Source organism: Nicotiana tabacum, chromosome 21, assembly GCF_000715075.1.
Source record: "Nicotiana tabacum cultivar K326 chromosome 21, ASM71507v2, whole genome shotgun sequence".
In the NCBI taxonomy this organism is placed as follows: Eukaryota; Viridiplantae; Streptophyta; class Magnoliopsida; order Solanales; family Solanaceae; genus Nicotiana; species Nicotiana tabacum.
In genome coordinates, this window is record NC_134100.1 from 936,607 (window position 1) to 957,153 (window position 20,547).

General features: G+C 34.1%; 2 protein-coding genes across 2 annotated transcripts; one reads left to right on the forward strand and one right to left on the reverse strand.

Annotated features, from left to right (window-relative positions):
- Positions 1-262: 262 nt before the first annotated feature.
- Positions 263-3,267, forward strand: LOC142175546 (uncharacterized). Its single transcript, XM_075242550.1, has 5 exons — positions 263-618; positions 1,076-1,626; positions 1,712-1,917; positions 2,009-2,314; positions 2,827-3,267. Exons 1-5 carry the CDS (start codon positions 263-265, stop codon positions 3,265-3,267), a joined length of 1,860 nt encoding a protein of 619 aa, XP_075098651.1.
- A 10,934-nt stretch (positions 3,268-14,201) lies between these two features.
- Positions 14,202-18,488, reverse strand: LOC142175541 (uncharacterized). Its single transcript, XM_075242538.1, has 2 exons — positions 18,016-18,488; positions 14,202-14,573 (listed from the first exon to the last, which is right to left on the reverse strand). The coding sequence occupies exons 1-2, from the start codon at positions 18,340-18,342 to the stop codon at positions 14,385-14,387; spliced, it is 516 nt and encodes a 171-aa protein (XP_075098639.1). The 5' UTR covers positions 18,343-18,488; the 3' UTR covers positions 14,202-14,384.
- Between the last annotated feature and the right edge of the window lie 2,059 nt (positions 18,489-20,547).

Sequence of the window (20,547 nt, forward strand, 5' to 3'; positions counted from 1 at the left end):
CACGGAAAATTACTATTGATACAAATTGTATACAAAATACAGTATAGTTCCTTTATACGTATGGCAAGTTTAACAGTGTTGTTGCGTCATTCTGGCAAGTGCCAGAATGACGCAATTACATCGATTTTTCAATTGAGGGAATACTGATAAATGAGTATGCATCGTACAATGATTTGGTTGCTTCAATTTCTAATCAACTGGCATATATTTGAGCTCAAATTCCATTAAAATTCAATACAAAGTAGAAGGAAATTGCACACCAATGGAAATACACAATGATATGGGTTACATGATGTATGTAAAGTTGAAAAAAGAGAACAGAGAATTCGATATGTATCCTTTGTGCATAACAACTACTGAAAAAGAACTTGTATCCGGAGGTAGTTTAAATCAAGGCGATATTGTGCAAATAGATGAAGCAGTTCAAAGGTATGATTCCGATACAGATGATACACTGGCTCTAGATTTTGTCAATTCAGGAGAAGCAATTGGGGTATTCGAACTGGACAAGTATTTGATAATTACAAAAACTAATCAAAGGGAGGTTGTGGCTGGACAAGTGTATAAGGATAAAGCTACATTGAAAGAGGTGATGGAGAATTATGCTATATCTCAAAGGTTTCAATTCTAGGTTGATAGGTCTAATGCTGTCAGGTTTGCGTGTATTTAATTTTTTTTTTTGTATTTTCTATTATTGGTTCGAGCTGTAGGCCAAACGTTGATGTATTTATGCGTATTTGTGGATTTCCACTTGATTATCACTGATTTGCTTAAGATATGTTTGTTTATGGTCCTTAAATACATGTATTCATATATATTTTACTAGATATAAGACATTACAGTGCCTCTAATTATTTTCTTATTTTGTCTACTGTGGGTTTAAGTGTATGCATATAAAAATAGTTGTATTCAATTGTATTTAAATGCATATAACTATAATTATAATCCATAGTATAAAAATTTATATATATAGTTGTCCGAATGTATTCATGTAAGATTGTATTAGAGTGTACAGTCATGCTTTTTTTTGTAAACCTTTATGCTAATCATATGTACAATGATTAATTCTTTGCAGCTATGTACTATTATGTATTTCAGAAGATTGTGAATGGAGGTTTAAGGCATCAAGCATTAACAAATCAGAACTATTCAAAGTGAGAGAGTTCATTGATAACCATACATGTCCGCTGAAGGAAAATGTGTATGAGCAGCGACAGGCAAGTAGAAGCCTTATAGGTGGTATGATTAGGCCTAAGCTTACTAATCATAAGAGAAAATACACCCCAAAGGATATTATTGATGACATAAAATCAGATTTAGGTGTAGATGTTAGCGATATGTTGGCGTGGAGGGCTAAAGAAAAGGAAATGAATTTTTTGAGAGGTAAACCGGCTGATTCATACAAAAAATTACCAGGATACTTATATACAATGGATATGACATATCCAGGTTCCCACATCAGGATGGTAAAATCGCCCAAAAATGAATTCATGTACGTGTATATATCTTTGTATGCCTTTATAAAGGGGTTTGATCATTGTAGACCCATTGTTGTTGTGGATGGAAGTCACCTAAAATCTTACTACACCGGGACATTCGTTTCGGCAAGCACGTTGGATGGTGCAGGTGAGTACCTTAAATATAATAAAATCTGATAATATTTAAAGATTGAATACATGTTTAAAAAATATGTATTCAATTGTCTTTACAGGTCATATATTGCCACTAGCATATGGTGTTATTGATCCAGAGAATGATGCTGCTTGGACGTGGTTCTTTGAGCAATTCAAGATAGTATACGGTTACAGGGAAAACATGTACATCGTTTCAGATAGAAATGAGTGTATCATTAAATCTATATCGAGAGTGTATCCAGATGTACCACATTTTGCTTGTATATGGCATCTATGGAACAACGTATATAAGAAATTCAAAAAGAGTCATGCCAAGTTGATACTTCTCGATGGCAAAAGCATACACACAAGCTGAATTTGACAGTCTGATGTAGAAGGTGGAGAAGGTAGATATTAGGGTGAAAGAATACTTAGAGTTAGCTGGATACGAAAAGTGGGCTAGGTTGTATGCACCTGTTAACAGGGGATGGACAATGACGTCGAATATTGCTGAGTCAATCAACGCCGCACTAGTGTCAGCAAGGGAATTGCCAATATACGACTTCCTCGAAGAAGTTAGGAAGATGTTTGAACGTTGGAATTGTAGTAACCGCAAAGAAGCTACACAAACACACACAACGCTTGGAAAAAATTACCAGGAGATGCTGACTTTGAATGAGGCAATGTCTACACGCATTACTGTAAGTTTTATTTTAATGTCATTGTATTATATAACTTTATTGTTTTCTGAAATAACTGACATGAATACAACTGAATACAACACATTTTTTATAATACAACTCCCATAAATACAACTGAATTCAAATGCATACAAAACATATTTTATCTAAGTTGAATACATCTGAATATAACTAAAAACATTCTGCAAAAATCTGACTTTGAATACATCTGAATATAACTAAAAATATTCTGCAAAAATCAGCTATTCGAATATGTATAAAACAGAGTTGAATGAATTTCAAAACATGCTGCAAAAAATCAATTTCAACTAAAAAATTATGTATAATACAGATTTGAAATCTTAGTATTCATAATATAAGACGTAATTATAGCTTATAGTCTGCCGGTCTAAATGTATGATGTATTCCTGTATGCAAATATTTCAGTTGTATGTAACTGAGTAATTCAACATTATACATATGGTAATTCAGGTGTATGTACTCAAAACTTATATTTCTATTTTTAAATGTAGGTGGTACCATCAACTGCATACTTACATACGGTTAACGATGGAGGGAGGAATTACACAATATGCTTGTTAGAGAGAAAATGTGTTTGTGGGAGGTTCCAAGTTGATGAATTACCATGCCCACATGCTTGGGCTATATTGAAGAGCATGTTACTAATGCCAGAAGAATATTGCTTTAACTATTACAAACCAAATACTGTTGTAATGACATACGATGTGCCTGTGTACCCACTACCGGACAGAAATAACTGGAATACACCAGCACATATTGCAAAGGAGGTTGTACTGCCACCCAAATGGAAAAGACCTCCTGGAAGGCCAAAGAAGAAGCGCGATAAACCTTTAAGTGAATTGCTGCAGCCGAAAAATCAACATTCATATAACATATGTAGGCAGGGAGGACATAACAAGCGAGCGTGTAGAAATGCTCCACGTAACAAATAGTTAACACTCTGACATGTATTTGTTCATCAACGATTTGTCATTACTTATGATGACATTGTCAAGTAATAAATTCTCATTGTCAAGTAATAATTTCTGAAATGACTTTCGTGAATAGATTCTGTATACATTTAGTTGCCTTAATGTGTTGGATACAATCGAATATAACCTTGTCCACATATACTTTGACAATTTATTATAGACAGTGCCTGAGTTATATATATAACTAGTCAAAATTCATCGGAATACATCTATATACTCAGTTGTAATATAACAGTTACAATAAATCTGAATTTATATTCTTTAACTAGACAATAACATGTTTAATACATCTGAATTTATATTATTTAACATGTATTAACTGAATTTGAAAGATACACATTAAAGAATATAGCTGAATACAGAAAATACATAAGAATAATACAGTTGAATACAACTGGATACACCTGAATAATACAATTGACTATTACTGGCTACAGCTGAATAAATTAGTTGAATACAACTGACTACAACTAAATACGTATAACATGTTTGATACATCTGAATTTATATTCTTTAATATGTATTAACTGAACTTGAAACATAAATATAACTGAATACATGTGAATACAGCTGAATATAGCTGAATAATACAGTTGAATACAACTGACTACAACTGAATACAACTGACTACAGCTGAATACAGATGAATACATATAACCTGTTTGATACATCTGAATTTGTATTCTTTAATATGTATTAACTGTACTTGAAACATAAATATAACTGAATACATTTGAATACAGCTGAATAATACAGTTGAATACAATTGAATACAGCTGAATACAGAAAAATACATCTGAATTCTTTAATATAACCTACCATCAGTATATACAAAGTTTCTGATTTTGATATTAACCTGTTCAATACCTAAAACCTGTTCAAGCCAAGTTACTGAATATTAGTACATACTTAAATCCTGTAAGATACATATGAATATAAACTGAAGAATAAGCATGAATACTTATGAACAAATCAGTGAAACAACGATTGAAAAGTTGCAATTGTCATACACAAACACTGTTGATAAAGTGATTAGTTTTTCTAACTAAATACCATCTTCACCAAAAAACTACTCAAAACAGTATTCACCTAAAAACTACATTCCAAAACTACATTAACTTAAAGCTACTCTAATATTATCTGCATCTTTGAATCCGACTCCATGAATTGCCGAGCAATCTTTGAGGGTGTTTCATTCTCGCTTATGGCATCAGCGTCTATCTTCCGCATAACATAGTCCCATAGGAGAGCACCATATTTTTGACGGAGTAGATTAGAATCAAATGTTGTTTGTGGAATCTCACCAAGAGTGCTCAAAAACTCTGCGTATGCCGCAATATGCACCCCACAATCCCTAAAAAATATTGATTGAAACAATTAAAAATAATTCATACAATTACATTTGTATATAACATACCAGAATGATATGATTGAATACTTACATGCTCCCAGCCTTCTGTTGAGGCAGATCTGATATGAAAAAAACTTCAAAGGGATCAGTATGTGGCTTGTCAGTGTATACTGAGTAAGTAGACCAATCTATGCCTTGACTATATCTGTAAAAGCCACTAATTGATAGATACAGCGGTACAAGCTTAGCTATTTTATCTATCTCAGAAGCAACATAGGCATCATGACATGCAGATTTGTACGAGTCATACACTTTAATACATCTCTCCTTGAATGAGACAACAACCAATGCCCAGTGTAGTTTGTCCTTCAAGTTGTCTGGTATCAAGACATTGTCAACATTATGCCAAGGTACATTAGCTAGCAATCTGTAGCCTCTTATGTACTCACATACCACATCCTTTTCTTTGGCTACATTAGCATTACTATCTGTATCAGCATACCTGTTGAAGATTTTAGCGATTCTTGTCTTGAATATACAATCAACAGTTGTATACTTGAAGTTGCTTGTTTGATTGTACTTTCCCTTCTTTCTCAGATAGTAGAATATGACGTCAATATGCTATACACAAATTTAATTACATAGTATCAGTCCAATTAATCAAACTAAGAAAAAAAATATGACAAGTGAAAAATACATTTGAATATGCTGGAATACAACAGATATTCAATAATAAATACCAATCGATGTTAAAATACAGAGTATGAATACAGTTAAAATTCAGCAGATATTACAGCAGGTATGACAACAGAAACAGTTAAAATACAGCAGATAGTCCAATTCAAGATATTACAGCAGATATTAAAGATATTACAACTAACTATTGATATTAAAATACATCTGAATACAGTTAAATACATGTATTCAGATTCAAAACAAATGAATTAGTTAAATACATATTACTGTAATACATATGTTAGTTATAACATATAATAACTTCGAAAATACATCAGAATACATTAAAATACAGCAGTACTTCAGGAATAATGATGCCATTAAATTCATCATAAAGATTCAGTTAAAAACATTTTACATTTTCAGCTAATAAATTTTTTTACAATACACCTGAATAAAATTAAAAAGGCAGATTTACATGTAACATAATTGTGAACTATACAACTTGACAAACCAGTACTAAAGAAATAAATTATAGTGGAGTTGGAAGGGGTAAAACTTACGTTGTCATCCCATAGCTTCCCGTCAAATGATAGAAGGTAAAACTAATTTTTAGAATTAACTTGATCAACTCCAAAATACAATGGTATATGAAGTGTTGACTTGTTCTTCTTGTAATGGTCTTCCAAATTACTTCTACAAGTATGATATTAAAAAATATTATATACATTTTTTTAAATATAAAAACTTAATACACATACCAGGGAAAAACTCACTTCTGTTCATGTCTAGCGAGAAGACCATCACGAACCCATTTGTCATATTCCTGAATGATTAATGTAGGATGTGGCTTCGTTATTGAATAATCCTCAAAGGGGTGTGTTTTTTCAAAAATGAGGGTCAACTTTATTGAGGTACCTGTTGCTCATCGAATTCATGAATATATACTTTTAATTTTAAAAACCATGGGGAAATAGATCATTAGTTTATAAAAATACTAACCTGCGGAGTCGAAGTTAGACTCATAAGGCGAAGAATACCATCTACATGGTCGCCGATTCCTATAAGATGGTACTGGGGTTGATTCAACCTTGTTTGCACTGTTGTGTATCACAATTCTAGCTTCTGGAATTGACTGGGAAGAAACCTGTCATTCAGCTCAAATTGAGATACATAGAAATCTGTAGATACACCCTCTTGACCTATAGGTGGATTGTTGCACGACACCACTGATGTAGTATTCCCCTCAATTATTGACTCCACACATTGAGCATTAAGCTTTGTTTTATGTTATCAGTATGCATCATTGTTAATGTAGTAACTTAGTGTATGAATACAGTTAAATACATATAAATACACTGCAAAACTGATTTTGGTAATGGAAATCTTATTGAAATACATCACACATAATCAAGAATAACAAATCTAAATATATTAAAATACGGCTGAATACATTTAAATACAGCAGTTAATTCCATCTACATATTAAGGTTAAAATACATCTGAATACTTTTTAATACATGTTATTTGTCAGTACTAGTGAGACAGTTAAATTTTTGTCGAATACATATAACTTTTAAAATACAATTAATTAAGAATAATATTGATCAATTACTGATAACTAACTACTAGTTACTTACAAACTGATTACTTTAAAAGTACATATGAATACATTAAAAACCTGCAGTTATTTAACAATAATGATGCCATTTGAAATAGATATGAATACAGTAAAATAAATCTTAAATTCATACATAATCAGTGTATGAATTTATATGAATACATATAGACACAACATGCGAAGAGCACAAAAATAACTGCAGAAATAAATTCAGGAAAATATAAATGCATATAGGATTAAGATTTGTAAAAATACTGAATAATTCTATATATGTACTTGTATTTCACAATGTTGCAGAACTGTTTTATATATGATTAATCCGAATAATAGCAAACAGGAGATATAAACATATGCTAAAGGAGATAAAAATGTTAAACCTCAACATTATCCCCGGCAGCTGTGTCAGTCTGTCTGTGGCCTTTTGGAATATCTTGCAAGTTGGCATCATATGGCATTTCAAAACCATCATCACGTCTCCTATGAGTTCCTTTCTCTGGTGTAAACTTTCATTTTGCTGATTGTGTTAAGATGGTCAGAAAGCTTCTTAAAGTTATCATTGATCAATGTCCTCAGCGACTTGAACTCGCCCACAACCTTAGCAAGTCAGAAATAATTAGAATATTATGCGAAAAATATATAAATATTAAGCACTAAACTGTAATGTTTAATACGTGGATAAATACTCACGTATTCTTTGAATGGATTTAGGTCTTTCCTCAAAGAAAATACTTCATCATTTTTTGAATCTGCCAGCTGATTGTGATGCAAAATATTCTGTCCAATTTCAGATACACAAACATGAGGAATATTGGATTGAAACTCTGTATTTGAGGGATGCCTTTCTTGTTCCTTGCGATTTTTATGGGGCGGTGATGAAGATGGACCAATACTTGCAACATGTTTCTTCTTACATTGAAGATCAGGTGTAGGAGAAAAGTCATCCGAATCCTCTACCGACTTGTCTGAATGAGCAGAAGTAGGATTGTTCTCAACATTAATGCCTACGGGAGGAATCTGAATAACGGCAAGCTCTATATCGGTTGGATGGATGTCCTTGTAAACAATCTGAAAAACGAAATACAATCAAAGTCTTACTACAAACATACATATGCAGATCTGTAATCAAACTGTAATTTGTATTGAAATTAAGGCAGCACTATTGATTGGTAAATTATATGCAATTGTATGAAGAATTAAAACTCAAGGCAACAACAACTGTATACTACTATATGCTTATGTATGCAGTATTTGTATGCAAATGTATGCAGCATCTGTATGCAAATGTACAAGTGTATGCAGCATCTGTATGCAATCTGTATGCAGAATTAATGATTAGTAAAATCTAAACTTGCCACGATACAAATTGTATATTACCATATTTGCCTTGTCATTGAACATGCCATTCATCAGATAAGCAAAGTTTGGCTGATTTTCGGTGGTTCTCCAATTGAGTATTATGGGGACCACGTTATCAACTCGGAGTGCAATTTTGGGATCAACATCTGAACAACATTCATAAAACCACACTTGCATAGCTAGGAGCATCCCAGCTATCCTGTAATACTTCTTCTGAGCATTCATCTTCTTGCTAATCGATTTTGTTAGCGTTTCAAATGCTTTTAAACCCCAATGATAATCAGAATAGCGCCCACTCTCTACCAAGTCAAAATGTAGCCTTGGTATGGTTGTGTTGTTCTTCTCGGATGAAAAATGAAGGTTTGTATGAAATACAACAAAGTTATCTTCAAGGCATCATCATCGTTGTCGTGACCCCAGTTCCTGTCAGCAAAGCATTTCATCAAATGTTTCTTCTTGACAAGATTGACACCTCCAAAGTAAGTCTCAATAAGCCGGTTAGGAACCTTTTCACTAAACTCAAAATCAGAATCATTACCAACACATTTGAGGCCAGTCACAAGCGCAAACTCCCTTAATGAGAAATATAATGAAGTACCATTGACGTGTATTGCAAATATATTGTTAAGAGTTCCTTCTAACTGGAGAGCCATGAAGCATCTGAAGAGTTGATGTTGGACTTCACAACATTTCATTTGAAGGAAATTTCCAAAACAAGTATTACCCAGTTGTTTGAACTGCTCTGGAGTAAGATTCTCTTTTAGCTTGAAGACTATGTCAGTGTTAGTATATACACTGATATGCGGTGCAAATATTGGTTATTTTTTCACAAAAAGCTTAATTCCCTGCATTTAACAAGAATAAATACTTTTAAATACAACTGAATACAACACATATTTCATAGTAAATCTTACATGAATATATATAAATATAACTAAATACACTTAATAATATAAATACAACTGAATACAACGCATATTCATAGTAAATCTGATATGAATACAACTAAATACACTGACAAGACTAAATACATGTAAACATAACTGCACACAATACACATGACATAAATATATCTAACATGAATATATATGAATACAATTAAATACAGACTGGAAAATTAAACATATTAAAACAACAAATAAATATATTGAAATTAGAATAAAAAACAGTGATGAGAACTTTGAAAATCCTTAAAAATACAACTATAAAAAAAAAATAGAATACATATACATAACTGTATCATTATTTTCTAAAAGTACAAAAATACGTTGAATAACCTTTTTTGAACAGAAACGTTGAACAAATGTTATATGTATAAATACAGATGAATACATGAATAATATAGATGAATACATAAGAAATTACCTTTTCTTCGACTTTGTCTGAGCTTTTACTTGCTTCAACCTCCTTCCCCTTGACAGATGAAGCTTCAAAGATATGGTTTTTCCTCTTTTGCGGAATGGGAAGTCTTGTTTCCTTCAATGATTTCTCGACTTGGGTTTCTTTGAAATTTTCTTGTCGAGATTTTGTTCTCTGCTCCAATGCCATATTTTTGGTTAAACCTGCATCCAATTCCCCTTGAGTGATTTGCAAGGAGAAAGAGGGCCCATAAAAATTGAGAATTTTAGTGGGTATACCTCTAGTAATCACCTTGCGGAGTGTATTCTCAGACATTGGATGAATATGACTTAAAGATAGAAAAATATGAGAATGGATTAAACCTGTAGCAAAGGAATAAGCAAAAATTTGGTGAGTAGAAGGAATGAGAATAAGCAAAAATGGCGAAAATAAAAAAAAACAAATACTTACCACACTAATTATAGAAGCAAATTAGTACAATGTAGATGATATTAGGGTTTACCCAAGATTGGGAAATGAGGAAGCAGCGTTTTGGGTGAGGATGATTCTGATTTTTAGCGCGATTATATGAGATTGTATCAATTAGAGAAAGAGAGAGAGAGTGAACTTGTTTTGAGAAGTTGTATGAAAAACGTATCTATGAGAGAGAAAAATCTGAGAATGGAGAGAGGGAAATAAAACACAGCGTGTATAGTGGCTAAAGTGTAGGAGAAACCCAAAATTAGAAATTTTGCTATAAAACATATAACGTATCTATAGGAGGTAATTTATCTAAATGATATTTACTTTAAATAAATAGGGGTAAACCTTTGCTATAGGAAGTAAAAGTTCCTTTTTTATAATCCATTTTGACCCATGAACTAGCCCAAACTTCATGAAGCTCACCCAAAATAAAGGGATCTCAATCCATCTTATCTAGAAATTTACTTAGTTGCCCCAATTTTATTGTATTTTCAATTTTCTGCAGCACCCACCCACCCTAACCCCCCCTCCCCCGCAAACTCCTTAATTTTTTTTTTCTATTTTTTTTTTGTTTTTCTACACCACCCACTCACCCCCCAAACCCCCTCAAAAAGAAAATTTCTTTTTTTTTTTTTTTGTATTTTCAATTTTGTGTTTTCTGTTTTTTTGTTTTTCTTCACCACCCCCACCCCAACCCGCAAAATATTTTTCAACTTACACATTGTAAATACTAATTTTTTATTTAAGAAAATATATTTTGATTCTTAAAATACTAATAGTATTTATTTATCTTTTATACATATATGTATAAAAGGTAAAAGACTTTGTATATGCAAGATGACAATGATTTTAAAACATGGGTCAAATTGGGCGGGTTGGGCTGTGACCCATTGTTTAACTCTATTTTGACCAAGCCCATCTTAGCTCAAATACACTTTGGGCTGGGTTGGGCAAATGACCGATTAATTGACCTAACCCATCTTCACCTGCCCAAATTTAACCTAATCCACCCATTTGCCACTCCTACCTACGACTCAGTGGAGTGAATTTATCTTAAGCAAGTTATTATTGGTATGGGATTACCTAAGAAGTTCACCAAATGGGTTCTAGAGTGTGTTCAAATTTGTGAATTACTCTATGATCATCAATGGTGAATCATCTGCTCTATTTGACGCTATTAAAGGGCTTCGGCAAGGTGATCCAATGTCTCCTTTCTTATTTGATATAGCTATGGAGTACCTAAGTAGGAACCTCAATGCTCTAAAGGAGATGAATTAAGTATCACCCTAGATGTGCTAAATTATGAATTACTCATCTAAGCGTTGATGATGACCTGCTTCTCTTTGCTAGAGGTAATCTCACTTCTGTCACTTTAATCCAGCAATGCTTTTATGAGTTGTCTACTACCTCTGGTCTAAAAGTTATCCTATACTGGGAGGGTTCAACTGGTTAAGACTGTGACGTTTGACATCCAAGATTATTGGGCCCAATTCTTTCTAATCTCTACTAAATTAATGAAGGCAATAGAGGCATACTGTAGAAGCTACATTTGGTCGGATACTAATACTATCAGTAAGAGAGTTTCTTAGTAGCATAGGACAAGATGTGTACACCCAAATACAGTTGGGGCTTAATCTCATTAACATGCTCTTGTGGAAAAAAGCTGCACTTGCTAAAACCTGTTGGGACCTGACTCACAATCAAGTAGGGATGGCAAGTGGTGCGGTGCGGTTGCGAGGCAAACCCGCATAAACCCGCGAAGATCTCAACCCGCCCCGCCCCGCATAGCATTTTCACCCGCGTCCACCCACCCCCACACAGACCCGCGTCCACCGGCCCTGCATAAGTTTTTTTTCCATTTTGTTTAATTATTTTACTTTCTTGTTAATCAATCAGTCTGTTTTCTCAGCAAAGAAGATTAATTAAATGGCAAACGAATATGATCAAATATTCAAAATCAAAATTGGTTGTAATTAACATTATGTGTTTCTCTTGCCTTCTTTGTTTCTGCCTTTGTTTTTGCCCTCTAAAAAATACAATGCACTTCTACTTAACCGAAGGCCTCTAATTAACACAACAACAAGAAGTATGACGCAACAGTATCTTAAAACAATAATTTTTTATGTTTAGCTTCTTAGCTTCTCTTGAAAGTGACACTGGAAAATGTCAACATAGTACATCTAGTTTTAGTTTTTAAAACTGAAACGATAATCTACAAAATTAAATTATAAAGTAGTTTAAAATTATTGTGACTATTCCTAGCGGACAAAACGAGTCACAAATGTTCCCGATTCATCTCATCCACACCACGCACCAACAGAATCAAAAAGCTTGTTGTTACTAAATAAGGATACAAGGTCTGATCGGCATTACCTATTGGAGATGAAGACTTAAAAGGCAAAATGACTCCATAAATTCTTCACCCGCATACCCCCCCCCAATCAGTTTCTATGAAAAGTATTTTAACCCGCCCCGCCCCCGCCCCCGCCCCGTATAGCTTTAAACCTGCACCGCCCCGTTTGTCATCCCTACAATCAAGATACCAGTATATATATATATATACATATATATATATATATATATACATATATATATATATATATACATATATATATATATATATACATATATATATATATATATATATATATATACATATATATATTATATTATATTGAAAACAAATACTATAGGATATGGCTATACCAAAACAATCAAGCTAGAAGCTAAGGAAGATTCTAGAAGCAAGAGAAGTTGGGCTGCTGAACCAGCTCACTGTGAAGGAAGGGAAAAGTGTGATAGCCAAATGTACCTATGATTACTTGACAATCAATACAGGATTCCTTGGAAGAATCTAATGTACAGAAATGATGCCATGACAAAGCAATCCTTTGATCACTAGGCTGTTTACTATGGTTACGCAACCAAATCACTTTTAAGGCAATTAGAGATATTTTTTTATGATAAGTATTATTGGTAACCCAACAAATATACGCATATATGCCATATATTAGCAAATTTTGCATAAGGCTAAATTTAAACCAAAACCCAAAAAAAGAAGAAGACATATATGAAAAGCATTTGCAAATGCTAGATGAACTTTCAACTTTCAAGTTCAAAAAAGCAGTCAAATCTAAATTCATAATTACTTAGCTAGCGTTTGGTCATGGATTTTTAAATTTATTTTGAAAAATTTGATTTGGGTGAAGTTTGATTTAAAGATGAAAATGTGTTTGGACATCACTTTTCAAAACATATTTCTCAAATTTGTTTTGGAAAAACATGAAACATGACTTATACCTACAAGTTCTAAAAACTATCACAAATACCCAACAGTATCATTATCAATAACATTCATTATATTATCACAAACCATAGTCCCGAACATAAATAAATTTGGTACAAAATTATCATTTTTATAATGAACTACATGATACACTATCAAATGACCGAGAAGACGAAGCAACATTGTTACAAAATAATAAATGGTGAGCTCTTTTATAAAATATAAAAGTTTGAGGCAATTTTTAAAAATATAATAGTGATATTTTTGTGAGATTTGGGATTTTGCCGAAATGTAGGTAAAATCTATGGCCAAACATGTGTTTGCCAAATAAAACTCAAATTTATTTTGGCAAAATCTATGGCCAAACTGGTCCTTAGAAGTTAGAACCATTGATTTTCCAAGCAAAAGTTTCAAGCTAACGAAAGTACATAATTCAACTTAAACAACAACAACACAACAACAACAACCCAGTATAATCCCACTTAGTGGGGTCTGGGGAGGATAGTGTGTACGCAGACCTTACCCCTACCCTTAGGGTAGAGAGACTGTTTCCAAATAGACCCCCGACATCCTTCCCTCTAAGAACTTCCCACCTTGCTCTTGGGGAGACTCGAACTCACAACCTCTCGGTTGGAAGTGGTGGTTGCTTACATAGTTCAACTTAAAGACTAGATTAATTGCATAAAAATCAGCATATTTTAACACCCTGTTAATATCATCTTCCCCAACTGTACACACCGGATGTGTCAAATAAAATGTGCCAGGAGTTGCAGAAGAGAAACTCATACCTAGATAAACTAGTTGGGATTAAATAATATCTTACAGCAACCTAATAACTTATAGAACACAAGGTTCTACCAAGACTCCAGATAGAAATATTAACATGCTGAAAACATCAGTAGAAATATCGACAGCTAAAAACATCATAAGAAACACCAACGTAAGCCTAACAGTTCTGATAGCAGCCTTTACTCATTTACAGCCTTAACCTTCGGCCTGACGATAGGAAACTCCAAATTATAGTTTAAATCTTCCACCACCTTTGCTTGAAAAACTTCATGCTCGCCATTCTTGACAGAAAAGGTAAGATAGTAAATAAAGTCACGACAACCACCGCCATTCACCTTCAAAACGCTCTCGACCTCATAATTGGTGGCCTAAAAAAATCAGTAGAAGTAAATCTGTGATACACAATATTGCATGCACGGTGGGATTACAATTAGCTAAAGCGCAATGAAACATATTAAAAATGGTAATGTATACACAATATTTTACTTGGCTGAGGTATAGATATGCAAAAGACATACTCCAATCTCTGGTCCAGTCTGGACCGTTGATCAAATCTAATCAATGGTCCAGATTCCCCCATACCATATTAAACCCTAATGACTACCCCCATCTCTCATTTCCCCCCTCTCATTCTCTCTCATGCACTTACTGAGCCTAAGATTTTACCCCTTTAAATTTCCAGTTGAAGGATCTGCGCGATTAGGATACATGGGCAGCCCTGTTTCCCCCACGATTATGTATCATAAACTCTACAATGTTTAAGAAAAACAGTTTACAGAGACAAACTAGGCATGCACCAATTGCCAGACAAACTAACTAAAAAGGGGGAAAGGATGGATGTGAAGCCTGTTTAGGAGTTTTGCTACACATAATTTCAAATGCACAATAAATACAGTGCTAAAAACTTTAAAGGTTGAACCAATCACGTTTAAATCCTGGATCCGTTTTTGCCTCCTAACACTCAATGACATCGAGAGGGTACTAATAAATGAAATTTTGTATCAGATATACTGCACTATTTATAAATTTGCAGTTTGTCGCAACCTAAAACTGACCAGATCAAACATCAAACTATATTAATGCCATCTGTATAACGCTAAGAAAGATCTTTTGGCACTTTTTTTTAGGAAAATATTTAAGAAATATACAATCAGTTTCTTTTTTTCAAGTTCTCTTACCAAAGAATACAAGTGGAGCACTTCTATAAAACCAGGAACTTGCAAGCTACTCTTTGGCATATAATTACATATAGCATATTACGCGCATTACACGCCTACAGCTTGCTGGAAATGGCAAGTGGACGGCCATTGACTAAGTTACTTATTGTTGTAATAATGTTTTCAGTAGCAGTAGCATTGATGGGGATTTCTAAAGGCCAAACAGATTACCCTCGCCTTCTCCTGCCCTCCTCCAAATTGTGGCGATAGAGAAAGTAGTCCAGCTCCCTCTCCTGCTGTTTCTCACTTCTCTCCGCATTTCCTTGTGACCAAATCCCTCGTGTCGTTTTTCTTTTCTTCCTTCTACTAGATACTCATCTGTATAATTTCTCTTTGTTCATGGTGATTGTGAGATTAGAGGGAGATGAATATATATATGGCTCCTTGTCACATCATATTTAGTTGGGTTTGTATCCTATTGATGATTGTTCTGTTTTAATAAAAACTTGAATCTATTTCTTTGGCTTACACATAAGATAAACCAATATCACATGCTCTTTATTTAGTATACTCCCAACTTGTGAACTTGTGACTGTACATCTTGCTCATCAGATTGAAGCCAATCTCTAGAAGTTCTTAACATGATGAGCTTAATAGTTGAGAGTTGAACATAAAAATTCCATTGTTTTCTCTTAAAAATTTATGAAGGAGATTAGTAGTTAGTCTTGGCATCCAGGGAACACAATCTTATCAGTTGGTAGAGTATTCCATTCAAAATCAGCTTAAGACACTTCCACTTATTTCAAGCCATTCAAGGACTGTAGTTTGAGAGGTAAATAAAAGCCATAGGAACTATGAGCCTGAACCTTCGAGCTTACATGGAACATAAATAGATGGGGAACGAGAAAGAGAAAACGATGAGCCATCACTTTTTCTTTTACTTTGTTTTGCACTCACTTAACTAGGTAGTATTTTTACATTATAATCTCGGATGCATAATCTCTTACTCACCAGAATGTTGGGAGCATCTGACCATGATCCACTTCTCAAAGTAGATGCCTTTGTTATTCCAAAATTTATACCCTTTCGTTTTTCCACTAATTTTCTGAGAAAATCAATAATCAAATGCTAATTCTAGACATTATTTTGAATCTCAGATGATTTTACATTCCTTAAGGGTTTAATTTCGACTAAATTTTTTAAAATTCATCAAAGCAAACTTCCAAGTCTCAAATACAATTTCCGAGTGCCTAAGAAAATAACAACTTTTGAAAGAAAATTAAAGTACTTTCAATTAGTATTAGGTAGGATGTTTTCATGTAGTTATTTCCATTTAGCACTCCAACAAAATGATAAACATACTTTACCCCATACTTTATTGCTATGCAGTACCATTCATACTATCTATTAAAGAATAGCAAGAATAAGAAAACAAGAACTTTAAATTCTGCCAATCATTTTACTCTTCATCTCATGTCACCTCTTTTCTTTGTTTTGAATAGCTTGATGGCCCTTTATAAGGATTCAAAGCTATAAATCAAACTCATGGTGCAAATTAGTGCCATCACAGACTCTGTATTTAAAAGTTATCTAAACTCATGTCCAAAGGAAATTAGACAAAAAGATACAACAACAACAACAACAACCCAGTATAATCCCACTTAGTGGGGTATGGGGAGTGTAGTGTGTACGCAGACCTTACCCCTACCCTGGGGTAGAGAGGCTGTTTCCAAATAGACCCTCCGCATCCTTCCCTCCAAGAACTTCCCACCTTGCTCTTGGGTAGACTCGAACTTACAACCTCTTGGTTGGAAGTGGAGGTTGAAATTAGACAAAAAGATGGAAAATAAGAAATGAAGAGAAGCATTTTAGTCCTTGATCTCTCATGGAAGACGAAGACTAACATCTTAATACAGCATGCTCAATTCACATAGGAGGAATATGCGGCTCAAACTCAACTAAATTCGATTTTCTGGTAAGCCATCTATATTACAAAACGAAAACAACAAGGACGAAAAAATAATATGCCTGAAACTTCACAAACAGATATCCCAAATATCCTTATGTTACTTACATGCTGCTATACAGGACCATCTATCTGGCTCAATATGAGAACTCGCGACCTCGAAGTAAAATATATTTCTTAACTCAGACGGCAATGTCCTAGGCACAAGCCTACGACAATCTATCATATACTCTACAATATTTAAACAAATCAGTTTACACATTTACTGAAAAGGATGTGAGGCCTGATTTATGCATTTTGTTACATGTTGAATCGGAAATAAATGGAGTAAACAGGCTGAGGCCGTTAGGCAACCTGATATCAGTGGCGGAGGTTGGTGATCAAGATTGGGGATTCAAAATTTTTTTTTTGTAGCTAGTGGGAACTGAACCCACGACCTTATGTAGATTTTGAACCTCCTTAACCACTAAACTACACTTTTGGATTGTGTTAAGGGTGTTCAAAACTTAATATATAGAGATAAAAAATAGATTTTGCCTTATATATAAAGTGTAATTTTTTGGCGAAGGGTGTTCGGGTCAACTGCCGCCCCTGCCTGATATATATATATATATAGATATAGACTACTAAATCAACTGGAAATCTAAATGATAAAGAGTAATTTGAACGAAACGGTAATAAGGTTACCTGGCTCTCCTCGATCTGTTTGTAGTACCTTTCCCAAAGGGCTTTATCCATCTTCTTTGTGCCCGCTGGGCAATAATCTTCCTCTGAATCATAGTCACTATAAATAAGCGTTTTTAGCGGACTGGACGTATCATCATCAACCTTTTCTTCATCAGTGAAACTCATGCTATCGTCAATGGAAGTTTCGGTACCGATCTTCTCACCTCCTTCATCGATCTTATGATTCTTTTGCGGCGGGGACTCCGTTTCCTCTGCTATTGACAACGGCACGTTCTGTATCACTGAGCTCGACGATGGCTGCGACGGCGAAGGCAGTGCACGATTCATGTCGAACTGATTTGAATGAAAAACCGGCTACAATCGCCCGAATCTTGGATCACAAAGCTACCGCATTGACAAATATATTCTCATGGTTGGAATAGATTTAAAATAGTCCCTTAAATATATTTTTGAGCAATTTGATCCTTAAATGTGGCATCCGTCAAATATTTAAAAAAACTCTGTGATACATTTTTAACGGAAACTCTAAAAATAAAAGATTTAACCAGACACTAAGAAAGTTTTTAATCCAGAAACAGCAATTGAAAAAATACATTAGATACCAAAAACAGCAGGATTTTTTATTTACATGACAAGAGCAATTTATTCCTTCTCAGGATCCGAGGTCCTCTGATAGATCGAAAAGAGCAAAGTTTTTAATAGGAGGGGATTTCAATAGCCATATTGGGACAGCATCCGGGGGTTATTATGACGTGCATGTAGGCTTTGATTTTGGAATTAGGAACGGACGAGGCTTTGGTCACGCCCAACTCTAGTCCTAAAAAGAATAAGTGGTCGCTGCAAATATAATCCGGTCTAAAAGTTCATAATCGAATCTCACTGAGAATTAAGGCTTAGCTACAACTGTTCAAAATCACTAAAAAGGCAAGCTCGAATAGTTTCTAAGTTATAAATATTAAGATTCTTATGTTTAATTAATTAACTAACAAATTAAAATAGTGAATTAACAACTAGAGATAATAAGGGTTGGAGACAAGATTAAGGAGGTCTAGAATTATGATTTCCCCAAATGTCGGAATCTTTCCCGCTACGTCTTCTATAAATTCGCCTAATTATTCTCTACCTATTGTGAGCACTCGACTTATTGTAATTCTCTCTCGAGCAACTGCAATAATGTACTAGTCATATTCTCTCAAATTAAGCTAGCTCACACTTTTTCACCGCTCGCTATGATTACGTCAAAGCTTCATTATCTCTAATCCCGCTTTTAAACCCGCTATATTGATCTCTCATAAACGTTAGGAATGACGTTCAACAATCACCTAAATATATATATATGTACTCTTTTTCAAGCAATACATAATAAAATAGGCACCGTTAATTGAGAACTTTTCAATTAACTAAAATAAGCACGTAGTTGAGCAAATAGAAAAATTCAAAGACTCAGTTATATCAAAATGTATCAAGAATTCATCGTACAAAAGGTTACATCAAAACCCTAGATAACAGAATTAGCTACTCATAAAAGTATATAAAACAACCATACTAAAATTCATAACCAATAATAGAAATAGGAAGAAGAAAGTGAAAAACTCGTAGAAGAATTCTCTGCCTTGCTCCTTGTGTGTTCTTGCCTCCTTAGGTCCAATCCTTTCTTGGGTCGAATCTCCTCCTAAGTGAGTTTAAGGACTATTTATATGTGATAGGGTTTGCATGGGGCGAAATAATACAAGCCCACTTCGGAACAGTCTTTTTAGGTTAGCTCGTTCACTCTCTCGTGCGTACGCGAGAGTGAACGAGCGAAGTTCTTCTATTTTTCTTTTCCTTCTAGGTCTCTCATGCACTTCCATATCTTTTCGCTATAATCCGCTATTTTTCTTTTCAATCTCCCCTCAGATAGCTCGTTCACTCTCTCTGTGCACGCGAGAGTGAACGAGCAAAGTTTTTTATTTTGTCTTTTGGTGCCGAATCAACTTTGCTCATCTTTCACCCAGCTCGCTCCTGCATATAAGAATGTACATAATGAGCATAATTCACTAAAAAAACTCATGTAACCTCCCGCATTCATACAATCTATAAGATGAAAGTGCACCCAATAATATGCATTTTTCATCATTTATCACTTCGCTGCTGGATTTTGCATTGATTTGATGATACCTAACTTGAGTTTTCCGAAGAAGCAAGAGCACTTGCTTACTTTCCAGATTTCGGCTGCCAAGACCCAGATTGTCACGACCCAAATTTTCCTCTGTAGGATGTCGTAACGGCATCTAGTCTCTAAGACTAGGTAAGCCTAACAAACATACGGAATAACTGAATAAATAATTAAACCTCAAACTTAGCAACTATATAAAACAAACTTTGTAACTCAACATATACAACTCCCGAGACTCGGTGAAATACAAGTCACAAGCTCTACATAAAATTACTAGATAATCTTATACATCAATGTCTATATATGAAAAGATAATGAATAAAGAGATCTAGAGAGGGGGGACTCTGAGGCCTGCGGACATCGGCAGGTATACCTTG

Bases quoted from the DNA above. Each gene is read 5' to 3' on its own strand.
- LOC142175546 (XM_075242550.1), top strand. From the start codon at position 263: ATGGAAATACACAATGATATGGGTTACATGATGTATGTAAAGTTGAAA. The intron at 1,627-1,711 runs GTGAGTACCTTA...TTGTCTTTACAG, and splicing joins AAGCACGTTGGATGGTGCAG to GTCATATATTGCCACTAGCA. The intron at 2,315-2,826 runs GTAAGTTTTATT...TTTTAAATGTAG, and splicing joins CAATGTCTACACGCATTACT to GTGGTACCATCAACTGCATA.
- LOC142175541 (XM_075242538.1), bottom strand. From the start codon at position 18,342: ATGAATCGTGCACTGCCTTCGCCGTCGCAGCCATCGTCGAGCTCAGTG. The intron at 14,574-18,015 runs GTAACCTTATTA...TGATTTTTTTAG, and splicing joins AACAGATCGAGGAGAGCCAG to GCCACCAATTATGAGGTCGA.